Source organism: Vigna angularis, chromosome 7, assembly GCF_016808095.1.
Source record: "Vigna angularis cultivar LongXiaoDou No.4 chromosome 7, ASM1680809v1, whole genome shotgun sequence".
Taxonomy (NCBI): domain Eukaryota; kingdom Viridiplantae; phylum Streptophyta; class Magnoliopsida; order Fabales; family Fabaceae; genus Vigna; species Vigna angularis.
The window spans coordinates 10,147,386-10,164,934 of NC_068976.1; the positions used below are offsets into that span (position 1 = coordinate 10,147,386).

The 17,549-nt window shown below is 40.1% G+C and overlaps 2 protein-coding genes across 4 annotated transcripts; both read right to left on the reverse strand.

The window, feature by feature from the left end:
• Nucleotides 1-1,648: 1,648 nt before the first annotated feature.
• On the reverse strand, nt 1,649-17,225 carry LOC108336964 (putative pentatricopeptide repeat-containing protein At2g01510). Of its 3 annotated transcripts, none has more exons than XM_052880512.1 (2): nt 16,876-17,225; nt 1,649-2,943 (listed from the first exon to the last, which is right to left on the reverse strand). In XM_052880512.1, the coding sequence occupies exon 2, from the start codon at nt 2,847-2,849 to the stop codon at nt 1,770-1,772; it is 1,080 nt and encodes a 359-aa protein (XP_052736472.1). In that variant the 5' UTR covers nt 2,850-2,943; nt 16,876-17,225; the 3' UTR covers nt 1,649-1,769. The 3 variants fall into 3 exon arrangements, with proteins under 3 accessions (XP_052736472.1, XP_052736470.1, XP_052736471.1); XM_052880510.1 differs by lacking the exon at nt 16,876-17,225 and adding an exon at nt 3,785-3,923; XM_052880511.1 differs by lacking the exon at nt 16,876-17,225 and adding an exon at nt 3,071-3,618.
• LOC128197815 (putative pentatricopeptide repeat-containing protein At2g01510) lies at nt 3,943-4,827 on the reverse strand. The gene has a single exon (XM_052880619.1). It carries the CDS (start codon nt 4,825-4,827, stop codon nt 3,943-3,945), a length of 885 nt encoding a protein of 294 aa, XP_052736579.1.
• Nucleotides 17,226-17,549: the final 324 nt, after the last annotated feature.

Below are 17,549 nucleotides of genomic sequence, written 5' to 3' on the forward strand. Positions count from 1 at the left end.
AAGAACTCAAAGTATTATAACTATTATTGCTAGTTATAAATAACAATGAACAAGGTGTACCTAAAGAATAATTTTTGTAGAAGACACAACAAAGATTTCCTTACAATGGAATAATTTCATAAAGTGAAGGGTAGAATTGTAATTTTGTGTTAAAATATATTATTTATATTTTGTCATCTTTCATGTATATTTCACGAGAATATAAACATTATAGAGCAATGCACATCTTTATATTGTTCCTTCAATTTTATATGCAAAACTATTTTAATTAACTTGAATATTCTCTCGTATCTTTACATATGAAATATTGCGTTTCTTTTTATTCATGTGCTCAATATAAAAGCAAAACTAAAGAACAATATCATACATTTATATCAATTATGAAAGTAAAAATAAAAACGCTGTGAAACTATGTCCTTTTTATCATAATAAGGTAAGCACTCAATCTCATTTAGCTAAATTAATTAATTTTAAAAAAAATAAAAAAATAAAAATATAAAAAATATGTTTTCAATTAATGGTAAGTAAAGACAAAAAATAAATTATTTTTTTTTAAAATTTTAAAGTTTAATTTTAGCACACAAAAAATAAAAATATAATACCAAAAATAATAATAAAATAAAATAACCCAATTTGTTTTTAATCATTTTGTGAGCCCAACAGCTTAATGGTTCTATACATATAATCCCACTCTTGTTTAGGTTTTATTTCGTTCTCTTTAGATTTTATGTCCTGGAAATTTCATGACTTGAATTAGAGGGGTCATGGATTGTATAATTTTAATTGGGTTTCATCGCGATTGATTTTGAATGGTCTCATTATAAATGGGGAAATTGTATGTTCTGAAGAATGAGAATAAAGTTTGGTAAATTACTTATAAGGAATTTGTTAAATGTTGTTTGAGTTATATTGGTGTTATATAAATGATGACGAGGTTATAATGTAGGGTTCTGTTTTATTAAAATGGTGAATAGGTAGAATTAATGGAATAAGAAAGGTATGATGCAGGTACTGTTTCTTTCAAGTTGATTTGAAAAGGGATTTCGGGGTTGGAAATTATGGTATTATGAATGGATTACACGTATTTGAAATGATTATTAGAGCATGCTTTCTGAAGGTTTTATATGATTGATGGATGATGTAGGTGGTTTTTAACAAGGCCAGGATAGGTATGCAGTATGAGTCTCTTTTAAATTTCGATTTCTAAGTTTAAGCATTGATTCTGAAACAGTATGGTTGGTCAAGTAAACTTTCTTTGATTGAAATATATATGTATATGTTAGTGCGGAATATAGTTGGATGAATTAAGGAAGTTTATAGTATGTTTGACGGGTCTCATTAGAGTGTTTGTTTAGTATAATGAATGTTTGTTACCTAGTTTCATCTTTGGATTATGGAAAAATGGTTTAAGGTTGGGTAACACTTGTTTGGTGGAAATTGGATATTTATATAAATTGTGTGACAACGATTGGTCTTGTGTGACAACAATTGGTCTGTGTGATAGAACGTTAAAGGTATTGGTTCTAATTAATCATAGTCTCTGAGACAGGGATCACTAAGGCTAAGCCTGAGTGAGTGTTAATGGGTGTACTACTTTAATTGTTATATTTTGATTAATTCTTTGTATTTATTCAATATAATTGTTATATTTTGATTAATGCTTTGTGTTTATTCCATATAATTATTATATTCTGATTAATGCTTTGTGTTTATTCAATAGCTCACCTATATTTCCGTGTGTTTGTTGCAATAATCGTATAACATGTGTTTTATACGGGAGCAGATAGGAATGCAGATGATTCTGGAGTTGTGTAATTGACGAGAGAGGGGCTAGCATTCGGGAATTGCCGCCTGTCAAATCTTGTAAACTGTAATTCCCTGAAAAGTTCAAGCGATTCCTCCACTCTTTCATTCCATGCACAACAAGTGATGATCACATTGTAAGAGATACCATCCACCTCTGGCATTTCATAAAAAAGCTTCCTCACTTCAGCAACACGGTCATGCTTGGAGTAGAAATCAAGCAAAGCATTAGCCACAAACACATTCCACACAAACATACACTTCACCACAAAACTGTGAACTTGTTGCCCAAATTCTATATCATCCAACTGTATGCCTGCAGTTAAAACCGCAGCAAAAGTAAACTCAGCGGGATTGAACCCCAAATTCTGCATCTTGAAAAACAGGTTGATAGCATCATGATTGAAGCCCTCTTTGGAGTACCCCGTCCACAACACATTGAAAGTTACATTATCTCTCTCCGGCATATGCTTGAAGAGGTGACAAGCCAAACCTAGGCTACGCGTCTTACAGTAAGAATCAAGCAACGAGTTGCGAACCGTGAGGGTGGAATCATACCCCAATTTGACAACATGGGTTTGCACTTGTGCGACTTCATTGACACTTTCAAACTCAGTGAACCCAGATAAGAGAGTCGTCAAGGTGACATGATCCGGAACCAAGCCGTGCCTACACATATCAGCGAAGAGACCGAAAGCATCGCGAAACTTATTGTTCTGAGCGTAGCCACCAATGAGCATTGTCCAGGTAACAACCGAGCGTTTAACCATGCCATCAAACAAGCTCCTAGCAGTGGAAAGATTGCCAGAGTTTAAGTAACCCATGATCATAGTGTTGGTGGAGATGATGTTCTTGTGAGGCATTTTGTCAAACAGTTTGCGTGCTGCACCCAAATCCCCATGTAGGAGATGATTCTTTACTTGAAAGTTGAAACGATACGTGTTGGGATCGAAGCCTGTCTTGATGATGGAAGCATCGACCTGAAAGTGTCGTTTTTGCAATGTCAAAATTCCGTTTTTCCTCGAACATGCTTTGATGTAATTCATGGAACATAAACGGAAAATTGAAAATGGAAGACACTCCGAGGAAATGACTGAGTAGACCGGTCGGACTTGGATTCGAAGCTCCTCGAGGCGCTCTCTAATGAGGCAAACACAGTTGAATGGAAAGGTTATAAGCATTTAAGCCTAATTACCAATTTATTCTCATAATACACAAAGAGCGAAAAAAACAATAACCAAACCAATCCGTTTTGAAACCAACAAACCAATTTCAGATCACAAGTTATCCATCAAGGTCGTATTCCGTCAAGAATTGGGCATTCAAACCGTCAACAACAATACATACAAGTTAGCTCCCCATATCTGGAAAATTAGCTTTTCCTCACTGCTCAACTCTTTCCACCAATTTCCGCAGCCTCATGCGTTCGGCACTCCACTCGAACAACCTCCCCAACTTGCTACCCGTGCCTCGTAAATTCTCTCTCTCACTCTTAGACTTTCCAGAATATTTGTTTTGGTCCCCTCAAACTCTCAACTATTCGCCCAATTTAGAGACTCGCTCACCACTCCAAAATGAATGTCGCGAACCCTAGAAATTTAATCCCTCCAATTCTTCTTCCCCATAAGGCACCTCACTTTCTCTTAATTTCTATGCTTTCGTTACTCTCCCGTAGCATTGGATTTCTTCATCACGCCGCATAGAAAAAAAAAACAAAAAAAAACAAAACCCCCCTTTACTAAATCCTCTAGTATCGGTTGTCCAAATACAACATTTTATTTAAATTTATTTTTTCAAAAATAAGATACGAGCTTAAATTCAATTTTAATCTATATAAGTTAACTGATGGACAATTTTGTTCCCCTCAAATTTTAATTACAAATTTAATCTTTTAATCTTTTAAAGTTATGCAATTTTAATTAACCAATAATTAAGTTGTCAATCTAAATATATAGATAGAGAGAATCGATGTCCACATTACCTCATCTGGTTCAAACGGCATCCGAGCCATCAATATCTCAGCATCATCAAATCGCCCACTGCGACATAGCATATCAACCATTGATGCGTAATGCTCTTTTTTGGGTACAAATTTATACACTTGAGTCATGGAGTTGAAGTATTGTAATCCTTCTTCAACTAGACCACAGTGGCTGCAGGCACACAAAATGCTAAGGCACACAAAATGCTAAGGAAGCTGAAAGAATTTGGTTGCAGACCTGAATGAACCATTTGTTCAAATGATCTAATAGCATGGCCACCGTCTCCGTTTTGTGCATAAGCTGAAATCAGTGCATTCCAGGAAACACAGTTCCTCGTAGGCATCTCTTGAAACATATGAAGTGCTTCTTTTATGGATCCACATTTTGCATACATGTCAACCAGTGCACTCCCAGAAAATACATTTGAAATGCATCCAGACCTGATTATATGTAAGTGTAACTGTTTTCCCAATGTTAGTGAAGCTAGATTTGCGCAAGCTCTTAAGATACTGGCGTAAGTGGCCGAGTCAGCACGTATTTTGGCTTTTTGCATATCAACAAATAGCTTTAGGCCGTCTTCATGGAGCCCCTTCTGAACATAACCCGAGATCAGGGCTGTCCATGGAACTGAACCTTGATGAGCCAAATCAACAAAAATCCTATTTGCTTCCCCAAATTTGTCACATTTAGCATACATGTCAACCAAAGAATTCCCAACCAGAATTTCTGAAATGGCATCTGTTACAATTGCCTGGGAATGGATTTGCCTACCCATTTCCAGGTTCAAAGCATTTGCGGCAATGCTCAAAAAGGTTGCAAATGGGAATTGCCGCCTGTCAAATCTTGTAAACTGTAATTCCCTGAAAAGTTCAAGCGATTCCTCCACTCTTTCATTCCATGCACAACAAGTGATGATCACATTGTAAGAGATACCATCCACCTCTGGCATTTCATAAAAAAGCTTCCTCACTTCAGCAACACGGTCATGCTTGGAGTAGAAATCAAGCAAAGCATTAGCCACAAACACATTCCACACAAACATACACTTCACCACAAAACTGTGAACTTGTTGCCCAAATTCTATATCATCCAACTGTATGCCTGCAGTTAAAACCGCAGCTGTCGCAACCGGGATCGCGACGGGACGATGATCCGAAAAATAAAAACTAGTTTTAAAATTTAGAGATTTGGAGTCGCCACCATAGTTTATTCTGGAAAACTACGGAAAAACCATAAAATGATAAGGCAAGGTCTACGAAATTGAAATTCTCAATTCGGGAGTCGGTTACGTGTAGGGAAGGTATTAGCACCCTACAACGCCTGCCTTGAGGCAGTACCTTTAACTAAATATGCGAATATGAATGTGGCTTTCAAAATGTTTAACTTTCCCTTACAATAAAACTCTACAGAAACAAACAACATTTTTTAGTTTTTTGGGCCCGACAAGGATTTACCTTGCTCCTACGTATTCTCATTCAGAATGAGAAATCAGGGTTCCGTAGTTCGTTTAGAAACTGTTTGAAAATATTTGGAAATTGTTTGGGAGATTAGTTTGAGAAATGATTTTGGATTTTTGGGAAGGTGAACCTGACAAGGACTGACCTTGCTCCTACGTATCTCCACTTTTGATGGAGAATCAAGGATCACGTAGTTCTGGCTCACAATATTGATTGTTGTTAGAAGTTGTGGATATTTTTGGTTTTTGAAGGCATGGTCTGCGAAAATGAGATTCTAAGTTCGGGAGTCGGTTATGTGTAGGGAAGGTATTAGCACCCTACAACACCTGCCCTAAGGCAGTACCTTTAATTAAATACGCGAATATGATGTGGTTTTCAAAATGTTTAACTATCCCCTAAAATAAAATTCTAAAGAAACAAAATGTACGTTTTTAGTTTTTTGGGCCCGACAAGGATTGACCTTGCTCCTACGTATTCTCATTAAGAATGAGAAATCAGGGTTCCGTAGTTCTTTTAGAAAACTGCTTTAAAATTTGTTTGAGAAATTGTTTGGAAAATGATTATGGATAAATTTGGATTTTTGGGAAAGTGAACCTGACAAGGACTGGCCTTGCTCCTACGTATCTCCACTTTTGATGGAGAATCAAGGATCACGTAGTTCTGGCCAGGAATATTGTTTGTGGTTTGCAAATATGGATGTTTTTTAGTTTTTTTGATGATTTTATGTTTTTTTGGTATTCTTATGAATCAAACAGAAAAGGTTTTTAGCACAAGGACGATGCGTGCGATCACACATGTGCCTAAACCTTTAAAACATATTTTTGTAATTTTATTTAAAAGAGAGAAAATGTTTTTAGCACAAGGACGATGCGTGCGATCACACATGTGCCTAAACCTTTAAAACGTATTTTTTGTAATTTTAATTATTTATTTATTTTTGTCATTTTTTTTATTTTTAAAATGCAGCAAATAAATCAAGTCCAATAAATAAACAAAAATAAAACACCAGATATATAGGAGTTGGGGTTATCATACAAGGGGCTGCATCAGTAAAAAACTAATAACCAAACAAATAATAACAAAAATAAAGAAACAAAAGCCCAAAAATAAAACAAGAGAAACAAACCAGGGATGTAGAGATAAAAACAGGAGTGACGTGCGGAGTAAAATTTAAGCTCTTTTAGCTTGGGCCAAAATCCCCTTTTTTTGTCTTTGTATCCGCCAGGGGTGTCAAGATGAAACTGGAGGTGCATTGAGTATCTGGTTGTCCGGCCCAATTATTTTTTATTTTTATTTGCAGAAATGGATGGGTTTAAACCCAAATGAAATGAGCTGTACGGATGAAAACCGGGGGTGCAGGAAGGAGAAGCTTATTTTATTTTATTTGATTTTGTTTTTGGCTTATTAGTGAGAGCTGCAGGCCCCAGGCCTTCCCATTTTTCGGTTCATGAGACCCTTAGGGTTCCTTCCATTTTTACCATTTCACTCAAGAACCCAAAACTCAGTCGTTCAAACGGCCATGGACTCCTCTGTTCTTCCTCTCGCTTTAAGGACGACGACCCATGGAAGGGTCTCCCTCCGCCGTTCACGCCGCCACTCTCTGCCAGTCTCCTCGTCGCTGCGTCGTTGAACCCAGCTGCTTCCTCCGACACCGGCAGGCCAGGGAGGGGTTCGTTTCCACCACACGCACCGACGCTACCCCCCCCCCCCCCGTTCGCGGCCACCGCTGCCTCCTCCTTCTCTCCTTCGAAAATGGTGACCCAGGGAAGGGTTCGCTTCTGCCACCGAATACAACGTGCATTGCTGGTTCAACAACCATAGCAATCGGGTCAGGCGCCTCTAAATGGAGATAGACCCTACGGGCACCATCTTTTCTATGCTGCCGAACTACATGTATGGTAAGAACCCTGGTCGTATCCTTATTGAATTTTGCTTCCTCTTCTATTATTAACAATTTTTGTTTTATTTTATTTTATTTTTTTTTTAAAGAATATGACTGGGTGGTCATGAGGGCACCAAAGCTGCTGGACCTGTTCCCTGTTCCGATCATCATTGAGGATGACAGAGATGAACGACAACTCCCTCCACCAGCGCCTCCTGTGTTCCGCGGATTCCATATCAGACCTCCCTCGACGGAGCTGTCTCTTCGACCACCACAACCAGCTCGAGAGTTTTTCTTCCATTGAACTGCTTTTTGTTTTGTTGTTTTTTTGTTTGGTGTTTTTGTTGGCCGAGTGTGGCCGGAATTTAATAAGGACTGTAATATGGACATTTTAAAATTTATTTGTTATTTTCTTTATGCTTTCAATTTTTGTTTATTTCCTGGACTGTAACCTTAACGATCGTCCGCGATCGACCACTGCACACCCTTACTATTATTGCTCTTATGTGTGTTTTTTTTTTGTGTAAGGTAAAGTAACCTTGCGTTTTTTTTTGTTAGATCTAAAATTGTGTATCCCTGTTTTTTTGTATTTTGGCTTTGTATTCAAATTAGTCTCTCTGTTCAAACCTTTTTCCTCTGTAAAGTTTGCTCACTTGATGAAATAAATTAGCCCTTTATGATTTTTATTTGACACACTTAGTCTAACATTTCCAATCAATTACTTGTACGTAACGAAATGAAGAAAGGCTTAAAAAATATTTACAACTAAGGAAAATAATGAAAATTAATTTCGAAAAATGAGATCTAAAGTAAAACTCAAAATTAATTGTATGAAAAAGAATAAGGGTTCGGCAATTTGCAAGAAAGACAAGTGACCTAAAAAATTTGTTTTGATTTTTTCTTTGCGGCTTTCATTCTCCACGACACCTTATTAGGATACGATTCCCAGTAAATCTTGAGGATTCCTCGTAATGAAAAATTCACCTTAAGAGTGATGGATTGAAACATGATATCAATGCACATAGCCCTCATAGCAAAACAATCCAAAACATGAGCAAAAACGACATCACTGTCGCCTTTTACAATAACCCATGCTTTCCCAGATAGTACTAGGGTCCTCTTCATTTGTCCATGGCATTTGCAGAGGCAAACTCACGCCTCGCCACGACGCTCAATTGACATTCTTCAAACTTTTAAAAAATCCTGAATTGATCAAAGATTGCATTTTATGTTTGAAAGCCTTGCATGCTTCTGTTGAGTGTCCACGCGCTCCTCGATGATAATCACACCTCGCATTTATGTATTGGGTACGGAGGTCATGTAGGCCTAGTTGGACAAACCTCTATGAGGTTACTGCGGAGAAGATTTAGCAGTAACTCTGCATAGGTCATAGGGATTGGAGTGAAGTTGGCAACCTCCTTAATACGACATTTGAGGATAGGCAGTAAAATGTGAATTAGCTCTTCTCTTTATCTTTCTCATGAAATTTGCGCCTCTAATGAACCAAAAGACCCGTTTTTCCTTCGCGTTTTGAGGTTAAATAGATACATCTGCAAACGTCGTGCCTGACACCTTCTCATTCGCGCCCGGGCTTGAAGCTCTCTGGAAAATCGCGCACAAGAATTCACTGAAATCTTAACGGACCGATATCTTGACGAGCGTCAATTGAGCGCTTCTCTCGAGGAACATCATCTTCTCATTGGAGAACGAGCGTCCTCTTCCATCTCGTCAATGAGAGTTCTCTTCTAAAGGCAGGCGGAGCGTCCACTTCTGTTCGGATGGACGAGCGCGTTAGAGGCGAGTCAAATTCAGCTTGGACGAGCGTCTATTTCGCTTGGACGAGCGTCCATTTGTGCTCGAGCGAGCGTCCATTTCAGCATAGACGAGCGTCCGTTTCAGCCTGAAGGACGAGCGTCCACTTATAGGACGAACGCCCTGGACGATCACGTGCAGGACGAGCGTCCACTTCCATTATGGACGAGCGTTAACTTCTTGGACGGGCGTTCTACTCAGTTTTACGGACGAGCGTCCAATTGTGTGTGCTGGACGAGCGTCCATTTCTTCAGTTTGTGGACGAACGTCCACTTGAGCGTCCAATTCTCTGTATTGGACGAGCGTCCACCTCAGTGTGCTGGACGAGCGTCCATTTCTTCAGTTGGTGGACGAACGTCCGCTTCTCTGTGCTGGACTGGACGAGCGTTCACTTCAGTTTGGACGAACGGCTGCCTAACTTTGGACGAGCGTCCGCTTCTTGAACGAGCGTCATCTACTAGCTGAAGGACGAGCGTTCGCTTTCATTGGTTGGACGAGCGGCAGCCTCATTTTGGACGAGCGTCCACTTCTAGCTGAAGGACGAGCGTCCACTTCACAGGACGAACGTCCACTTCTTCTTTGTGGACGAGCGTCCTCTTCTGTTCACTGGACGAACGTCCACTTGTGCTCTTAGTGAAGTACTCTCTGTCGTCCATAGGGTGATTGTCCGTGTGCTTGTGTCGAGCGTTTCTGTACTTTGGTTCAGCTCCGCACCCTGTCAGAGACTCTTCCACCTTCAACCTCTCATTGCTTATCATGTGTTCATGATGGTTGTAGAGTACAGTAGTGACCTTCTTGTTGCTCAGAGGTGGTTCTACTTGAGAAGAAAATTTCTCTCTACCTTGGGCATATTCTTTGAATAATTCATACTCCTTCTCTATCATGCTCTATGAGATGTTTCATCCATGTTATATTTGCACTGTCTCAAGAAAACCATCCACCGGATTCTCCCTAGGCCGATGCATCAAGGTTCGAGATGAGTACTCCCATTAGAGGCAATGCCAGCCCATCTCTCAGAACAGAAGAATTAATAACTTTCCATCACATGCATGAACCATTATTTTCTTGCCATAGATGGCTTTGGGGATAAGCTCTTTCCCGATATTTCTCAAACTCTGGAAACTTGAATTTTGGAAGTACCATCAGATCTGAGCCTATTCAAACTTTGCAACATTTTCAAACTTGGCATTTCATCCACCTTCTATGGCTTTCACAATTTTTACAGTTCTTCAAATTTGTGCCTAACAACCTCAACATTGATGTGATGACATGGTGACCAGATTTATTCAACTCAGGTGGCTTTGTCCTCCTAGTGCTTACAATAATTCTCCTAAGGACCATCCAAACGGTTGCCCCCCAAACTCGTTTCCTACTTCAACTGTGTCCCCTTTGACTTTTTTGAGCGTCAAGATGTCTCAAGTCCATTTCTGAGGGTGGAGTATAATTCGGGGGAAGACCATAGGAAGGGAAAGTTTGTGTCTTTGGAACTCTTTGTTGTGGTCGTTGTGCGCACGAATCTCCAGGGCTTTGTAAGGCATTCAAGGCCTCTAAGCTTTGACTCATTTGTTCCTTCAACTGTTGGATATCGGCCTTTATCCCCTCTCGAATTTTTCCTTGGTTCTCCATGGTTTTACCACTGGTTCGTGTCCTTTAGGGTGTTTTGGAGACTTAGCCATATTATTATTTTAAAACTGAATTTCATTAGATGAAATAAATTGAGAAAAAAAATGGAAAGAGAAAAAAATATGGAAAGACAAAGCAACACAATTACCATAGTAAGAAATTATAAAGATGTGAAAACATCGCCAAATGTATAAATCTGGAAATTAACATGAATCAAAGTCAATAGGACAGTCCACATGTAAGGTATGTAAAGTCACGATCAACTATCACGAACCTCAGCCATCACATTCTTCATTTCTCTCATCAGTTTCTTGCAGTAATTGAGGAAAGCTTCAACCTTCTTAGGTGGGTTAAAGATCGGCAATGCAGACTCAACATCAGCTAATATCTTAGGGACATCTTTAATGGCATCATTTGCAAGGGAAGCTAGTTGTGAGAAACTTCTCTTCCAGTTTTCTGTAACGCGTTCTTGTTCAACGGTATACCCCTTCGTCTGATTCATCACCTCTTCTTTGATTCGGCCCGATGCCAACGTTCCTTCTTCAGTTTTGTTACCGCTGCTTTTGCCTGTTGCTTGGCTTCGTTCATTCTAATATGCATGTTGAGCATCTCCCCTGGCGCTTTTTGCTTGTCCTTTTGAAATGGTCACACAATTCCTTCGTGACACGCCATGATGTCTCAATTATACCATATTCTCGGTCTCTCAAGGTTAGCTCAATGTTGACCGCTACCAACTCCTGCTTTTATCTTCTTAACCACTCCTCGCATGCTTTGCCGTTTTCCGCATTATCTTGCTTGAGATTCATATAATCATGTTGTAGGTTTTGAAGATTACTGGTCGAATTGATATCTTCTAGTTTCATTTGCTCGAGTTCTGCCTTCAACAGTTTTACTTCCTCATTTTCATCCTCATGAAATTATTTTTCATAATCTAGGTTAGGAGAAATTAGCTTGAAAGGCAATTTCACTCCCTAACCCTCTCTGCAATCCAATGGCTGTAAGGAATTCCTTCACCGATAGTCCATGGTATGGGGTCCCTTTCTGCACGAACAATGTTGCCCCAAGCATTGCTAACTTGATGAAGTACTTCAACAAAGGTCCCTTCTTCATAATAGATCTGCAACATGGCAAGAGATGCAGGTGTAGGTGATCCTCTCATAGGACGCCCAAATCGTCTTTGTGCTAACACAGGATTGTAATTAATACAACACCTGATACCCATGAGGGGGACATTAGGGTGACTCCCGCAATGATATATAATTTGCACTCTACGCTGCCAAGGGACACACCATTTAACTTGTTCTTCGTTTACTTGAACAGAGTTGCGCCCATTCATTTGCCCCTTTCACATTTGGTTTACAGTGCAATAGCTCATCCATGGGACACGTGGCATTCAAGGCGTCGTCACTCACACGGAAGATGAACCATATATACAACACTGGTAGACAACATAACATTTTCCCCCCTTTAGCTCATAACAATGATTAAGGGTCCCATAAACTCCAGCTAGGACGACAGTGACTGGATTCTCATAGCACTCTTTGTATCCCACAAATGCATTCATAGCGGCATAGTTGACGAAATTATTAACAGTAGGAAAAAGCATGATAACATAGAGGAGAAAAGCCAATACATCTATAAGTGTTTCCCGGTTTTCCTCTTCAGCCAAACGATGCAAGTATCCTTTGAGGAAGGCCCCTCACTTTGTCCTTGATTGTGAACTTGCTCTCCAGCATCATAGGGTGTACTTTCATGATCCTTGATAGTTGCAAGAACATGGACATATTACTCCAGGTAGTTGTATGAAGCTTTTCCCTCCAGAGGTATATTTAAAATTTGCTCGAATTTTTCCACTGTTGGCATTAATTGAAAATCCCGAAAAGTGAAACACCTCAGTGGTGGATCATAGTACTTGGCTAAAGTAGTAATTGCTGATGTTTGGACCTCCCCCCCTAATAGGCTCAACAAATTCACATACTCCTTCTTGAATGCATCCTTTTGGGATGCCTTAGTTCTCTCAGACCATCCATATTTCCTTCCTCCGCTTTAATGGCTATCCTTTCCTTTAAAATGTTTAAACTTGAAGGCCAGTCAACTTCAAATGTCATGTTAATTTCCATTTTACCTCAACGGCTTAGTCACAAATTTATAACTTCCTACCTAGGACCAACAACAAGACTATAAAACAAAACATGAGAAAGACGCGTAATGACATATGGTATATACAATGTGTTTAATTAAAAAACGGTTATAAGACAACACACATCTCCCTTCGTGCCCTAATCGAAGGTTGAATGACTTAAGGTTCTAAGGCCAAATATATGCACTCACAAGGATAGCTCCCTAATGCTTAAATTAAGGTCACCAGAGCTATGGCTCTTTTCACTGTTTCTCCACAACAGTCAGAGTAATCAACTAGATGTGGAGACACAAATGATAGAACAGACTCTGGCTGGGGTTCTCACGATAGCCAGACAGGAAGTACATCCCAGAGTGACACCGCTACACAACCCCTCTAATTCTAAGTTGCGCTCAGACCCGGGTATAGGGCCTCACTCATGATAATGCATAATGTGTGTGTGTGAAGGGAGAATGCAATGGTACATCCCAAACCCTCACCTGCAAAACAACCAGAAAAATCCCAGGCAGATATAAACATGTTTTCTACCCTAGGGTTCAAAATAGAACGATCAAAACAAACACACCTGCAATTATTTCAAATATCAAACATAGATAAAGAAAAAAAAAGGGGAAGAAAAACACAAAGTAAAACCACATCGAATTCGCTTATCTAATTAAATGGCTTGACTCTCTGACTCCCCAGTGGAGTCGCCATCTGTCGCAACCGGGATCGCGACGGGACGACGATCCGAAGAATAAAAAAAACGAGTTTGAAAATTTAGAGATTTGGAGTCGCCACCATAGTTTATTCTGGAAAACTACGGAAAAACCATAAAATGTATAAGACATGGTCTACGAAATTGAGATTCTCAATTCGGGAGTCGGTTACGTGTAGGGAAGGTATTAGCACCCTACAACGCCTGCCCTAAGGCAGTACCTTTAACTAAATATGCGAATGTGATGTGGTTTTCAAAATGTTTAACTTTCCTCTACAATAAAAACTCTACAGAAACACACAATATTTTTTAGTTTTTTGGGCCCGACAAGGATTGACCTTGCTCCTACGTATTCTCATTCAGAATGAGAAATCAGGGTTCCGTAGTTCATTTAGAAACTGTTTGAGAAATGATTTTGGAAATTGTTTGGGAATTTTGATGAGAAATGATTTTGGATTTTTGGGAAAGTGAGCCTGACAAGGACTGGCCTTGCTCCTACGTATCTCCACTTTTGGTGGAGAATCAAGGATCACGTAGTTCTGGCCAGGAATATCGTTTGTTGTTTTGAAAATGGGATATTTTGGTTTTTTTGAAGATTTTATATTTTTTGTAGGTTTAATCCTTTACTACATCCCTATTTATGTACGAATTTCTCAATTGGGTCCTCGTTTTTTAAAGTGTATCAAAATGGTTCTTAATTTTGAAAATTGATATCAATTGAGTCCTTTCCGTTAAGTTGGCTAAACGGCGTTAAAAAAATTGATGAGTGGATGCTGAGATGACGAACGAACGTTCGTCCACCAGCGAACGAACGTTCGTTCACCAACGAACGAACGCTCGTTCGCGCTCGTTCACCAGCGAACGAACGCTCGTCAACCACCGAACGAACGGTCGTCCAGCAGTAAGAGGTCGACGAGCGTTCGTTCGTTGGTGGACGAGCGCGAACGAGCGTTCGTTCGCTGGTGAACGAACGTTCGTTCGCTGGTGAACGAACGTTCGTTCGCTGGTGAACGAACGTTCGTTCGCTGGTGAACGAACGTTCGTTCGTCATCTCAGCATCCACTCATCAATTTTTTTAACACCTTTTAGCCAACTTAACGGAAAGGACTCAATTGATATCAATTTTCAAAATTAAGGACCATTTTGATACACTTTAAAAAACGAGGACCCAATTGAGAAATTCGTACATAAATAGGGATGTAGTAAAGGATTAAACCTTTTTTGTATTTTCTATTGTATAATATTTAAATTTTTGCGTAATGAGTACTAGGCTGATGCGTATGATCGCACGAGCACTCACACGGCTTTTTCCTCTTATTGTTTTGCGTAATGAGTACTAGGCTGATGCGTACGATCGCACGAGCACTCACACGACTTTTCCTCTTATTATGTTGCGTAATGAGTACTAGGCTGATGCGTACGATCACACGAGCACTCACACGACTTTTTTTTCTCTTATTGTTTGCGTAATGAGTACTAGGCTGATGCGTACGATCGCACGAGCACTCACACGACTTTTTCATGTTTTTATATTTTTATCAAACAAGTAGAAAAGGTTTTTAGCACAAGGACGATGCGTGCGATCACACATGTGCCTAAACCTTTAAAACGTTTTTTTTGGTATTTTTATTTAAGAAAGAGAAAACGTTTTCAGCACAAGGACGATGCGTGCGATCACACATGTGCCTAAACCTTTAAGACATTTTTTTTGTAATTTTATTTAAAAGAGAGAAAAAGGTTTTTAGCACAAGGACGATGCGTGCGATCACACATGTGCCTAAACCTTCAAAACGTATTTTTGGCATTTTGAAGAAAGAGAAAAGGTTTTTGGCACAAGGACGATGCGTGCGATCACACATGTGCCTAAACCTTTAAAACGTATTTTTTGTAAAATTTATATATATATATATATATATATATATATATATATATATTTTATTTTTATATATTACTAAATAGGCGTTTTAAAATAAATAGATATTTAAAATAAATAAAAATAAATAATAACGGTAACAACGACAAAAATAAAAAAAAATAAAAAAATAAAAAAAAATAAAAAAACAATTAGAATAAGATAAATAAGAGAACAAAATAAATAAATAAAAATAAATAAGTGATAAAAACAAAACAAATGGCGGGGGTGCCTAATGAGAAACGGGGTGCAGAACAAAATTTGGGCTCCTTTGGTTTGTAGAGACGGAATGGGCTTCGACCCAAACAGAGGGGGGTGCAAACGTGAAATTGGTGTGTGCCAGGAAGAGGGATATGGCCCGAAGCCTTTATTCCCAACTCAGAAAAATCCATTAGGGTTCCTCCAAGTTCAAACCATTTGCATGAACATTATCTTTTCCCCTTAACGGGGCCCACGTCCCAGCCGCCGCGAGAGGACCCCTACTTCATCCGAAGCTTCCCCGACGACGCTCAACACCACCAGGCCCACTGCCGGCGATGCCGTTCACGCCTGTCGGAGCAGTTCTGGCCACCGCCTCCTCCAAGCAGACCACCGCTAATTGCTTCTGGTCCCTCTCCTTCTCTTCCCACCGTCGACCCAGCCACTCGTGCCACCACTTCCTGCGTCGCCGGCAAGCCCCAAATACCGCCGGGACGCTGTCAGCCTTGGAAGCCGTTCTGGCCGTCGGCGGCAAGCCCCAAATCCATTCCCAACCGCGACGCCGCCAGCCTTGGAAACCGCCGCTGATGGACCCTCCTATTCTCTATTTCCTATTTTCCATTTTTATGTTCGGGTTTTGACAGATGAAAGTGGTGAAAGTAGAAGTGATGTTAGAGATGTTGGGGAGATGAGAGTGATGATGATGGAAGTGGTGAGAGGCAAAAGGTTGAGGTGGTTACGGTGGAAAAGAGTTTTTGGGTGTTAAGAGATGATCGAAGGAGATGAAGGCTGCTGGATGTTGGCCGCGTATACGAGTGGTGTTAGTGGTATATCTGTGAGCGTGTGAATATGGAGGATGGGTGCTTGGTCGTGAGGTATATGGACGGATATGAGGGTGATGGAAAAATGAAAGAAGAAAAAGGATGAAGATGGTGACGTGGGCCGTGAGACGTTAACGGTGGCCGTGGGTGTCAGGACGGATGAGGTATGTGATTGTATATAATGGTTGGTGGATGTTGGCGGTGTTTAATGATGACGATCGTAGTATCAGGTGACCGTGGCAGGTGGATATGGCTGAAGTGAACATGGTTGAAGATAATGGAGGTGGTGTCGGACGTTCAAATGTGGCTGTGGGAAATGGGAGAGCTCGTGATGCTCGGTGGTCGTGAAACAGAAAAAACTCCAAAAGGATTTTTTAGAGTTCCAATGTGCAGGGGTGCTTAGGTGAAAGTTTTGGTGAGAATGTAGAACGGAGACAGGGGAAGACTCCTACCATAATACATACTCAAGCAAAGCAACTTCAAGCATAAAATGAAACATAGTGCAGCAAGTTTACATGACTATGTTTACACGAGTAAGGTGTGCTTACCTCTTGGAGCTCTGCTTGCCTTAGTCAGCTTCGTCTCCGGTGATCTCTCCTCTCTCCTTCAACCCGCGTACACGCACTTCGGTCCTTTCCTTCCTTCCCGTAAGGTATTCTCTCCTTTGGCTGAGTCCCCTCTGATGTCTCTTGAACCTCTCGGATGGCCTCCCTAACGTCGTGTCCTTGGTGTGAATCCCCTTTAGAATTCGGCCATGACAAATAGATAAAAATGATGATTGATGGGAAATGATCCCTTTTAGTTAGAAAAGCCTCAGGTCAGGATGAAGAATCGTGAGCTTTTTTTTTTGGTAGTTACGGCTCTCTGCCCCTTGGAAAAAAAATAATTCTCCAGTGATATCCAGATGATCGATGTTGGAGCATCTGGATCCCCTTTCTTCACGTGTTGTAGTGGTGCCAAAGGAATTTTTCAGAGGTGCAAGATGGGCAGAATGGAATCTGGCAGAGCATCAGTGGGAGGCAAACGGTAGTGGCTGTCATGGAGGCAAACGGTAGTGGCTGCCTTGGCTGGAAAGCTGCATGCAGGTGGCTTGAGGCGGGAAAGCACCTTCTCTGAAAAGATCAGGAAGCCACCGTGGCATCTTTTTTATTATTATTATATATTTTTTTTATATATTTTTACTTTTCTATTTTATGCATTTTTATTTTCGTATAAATTTTTT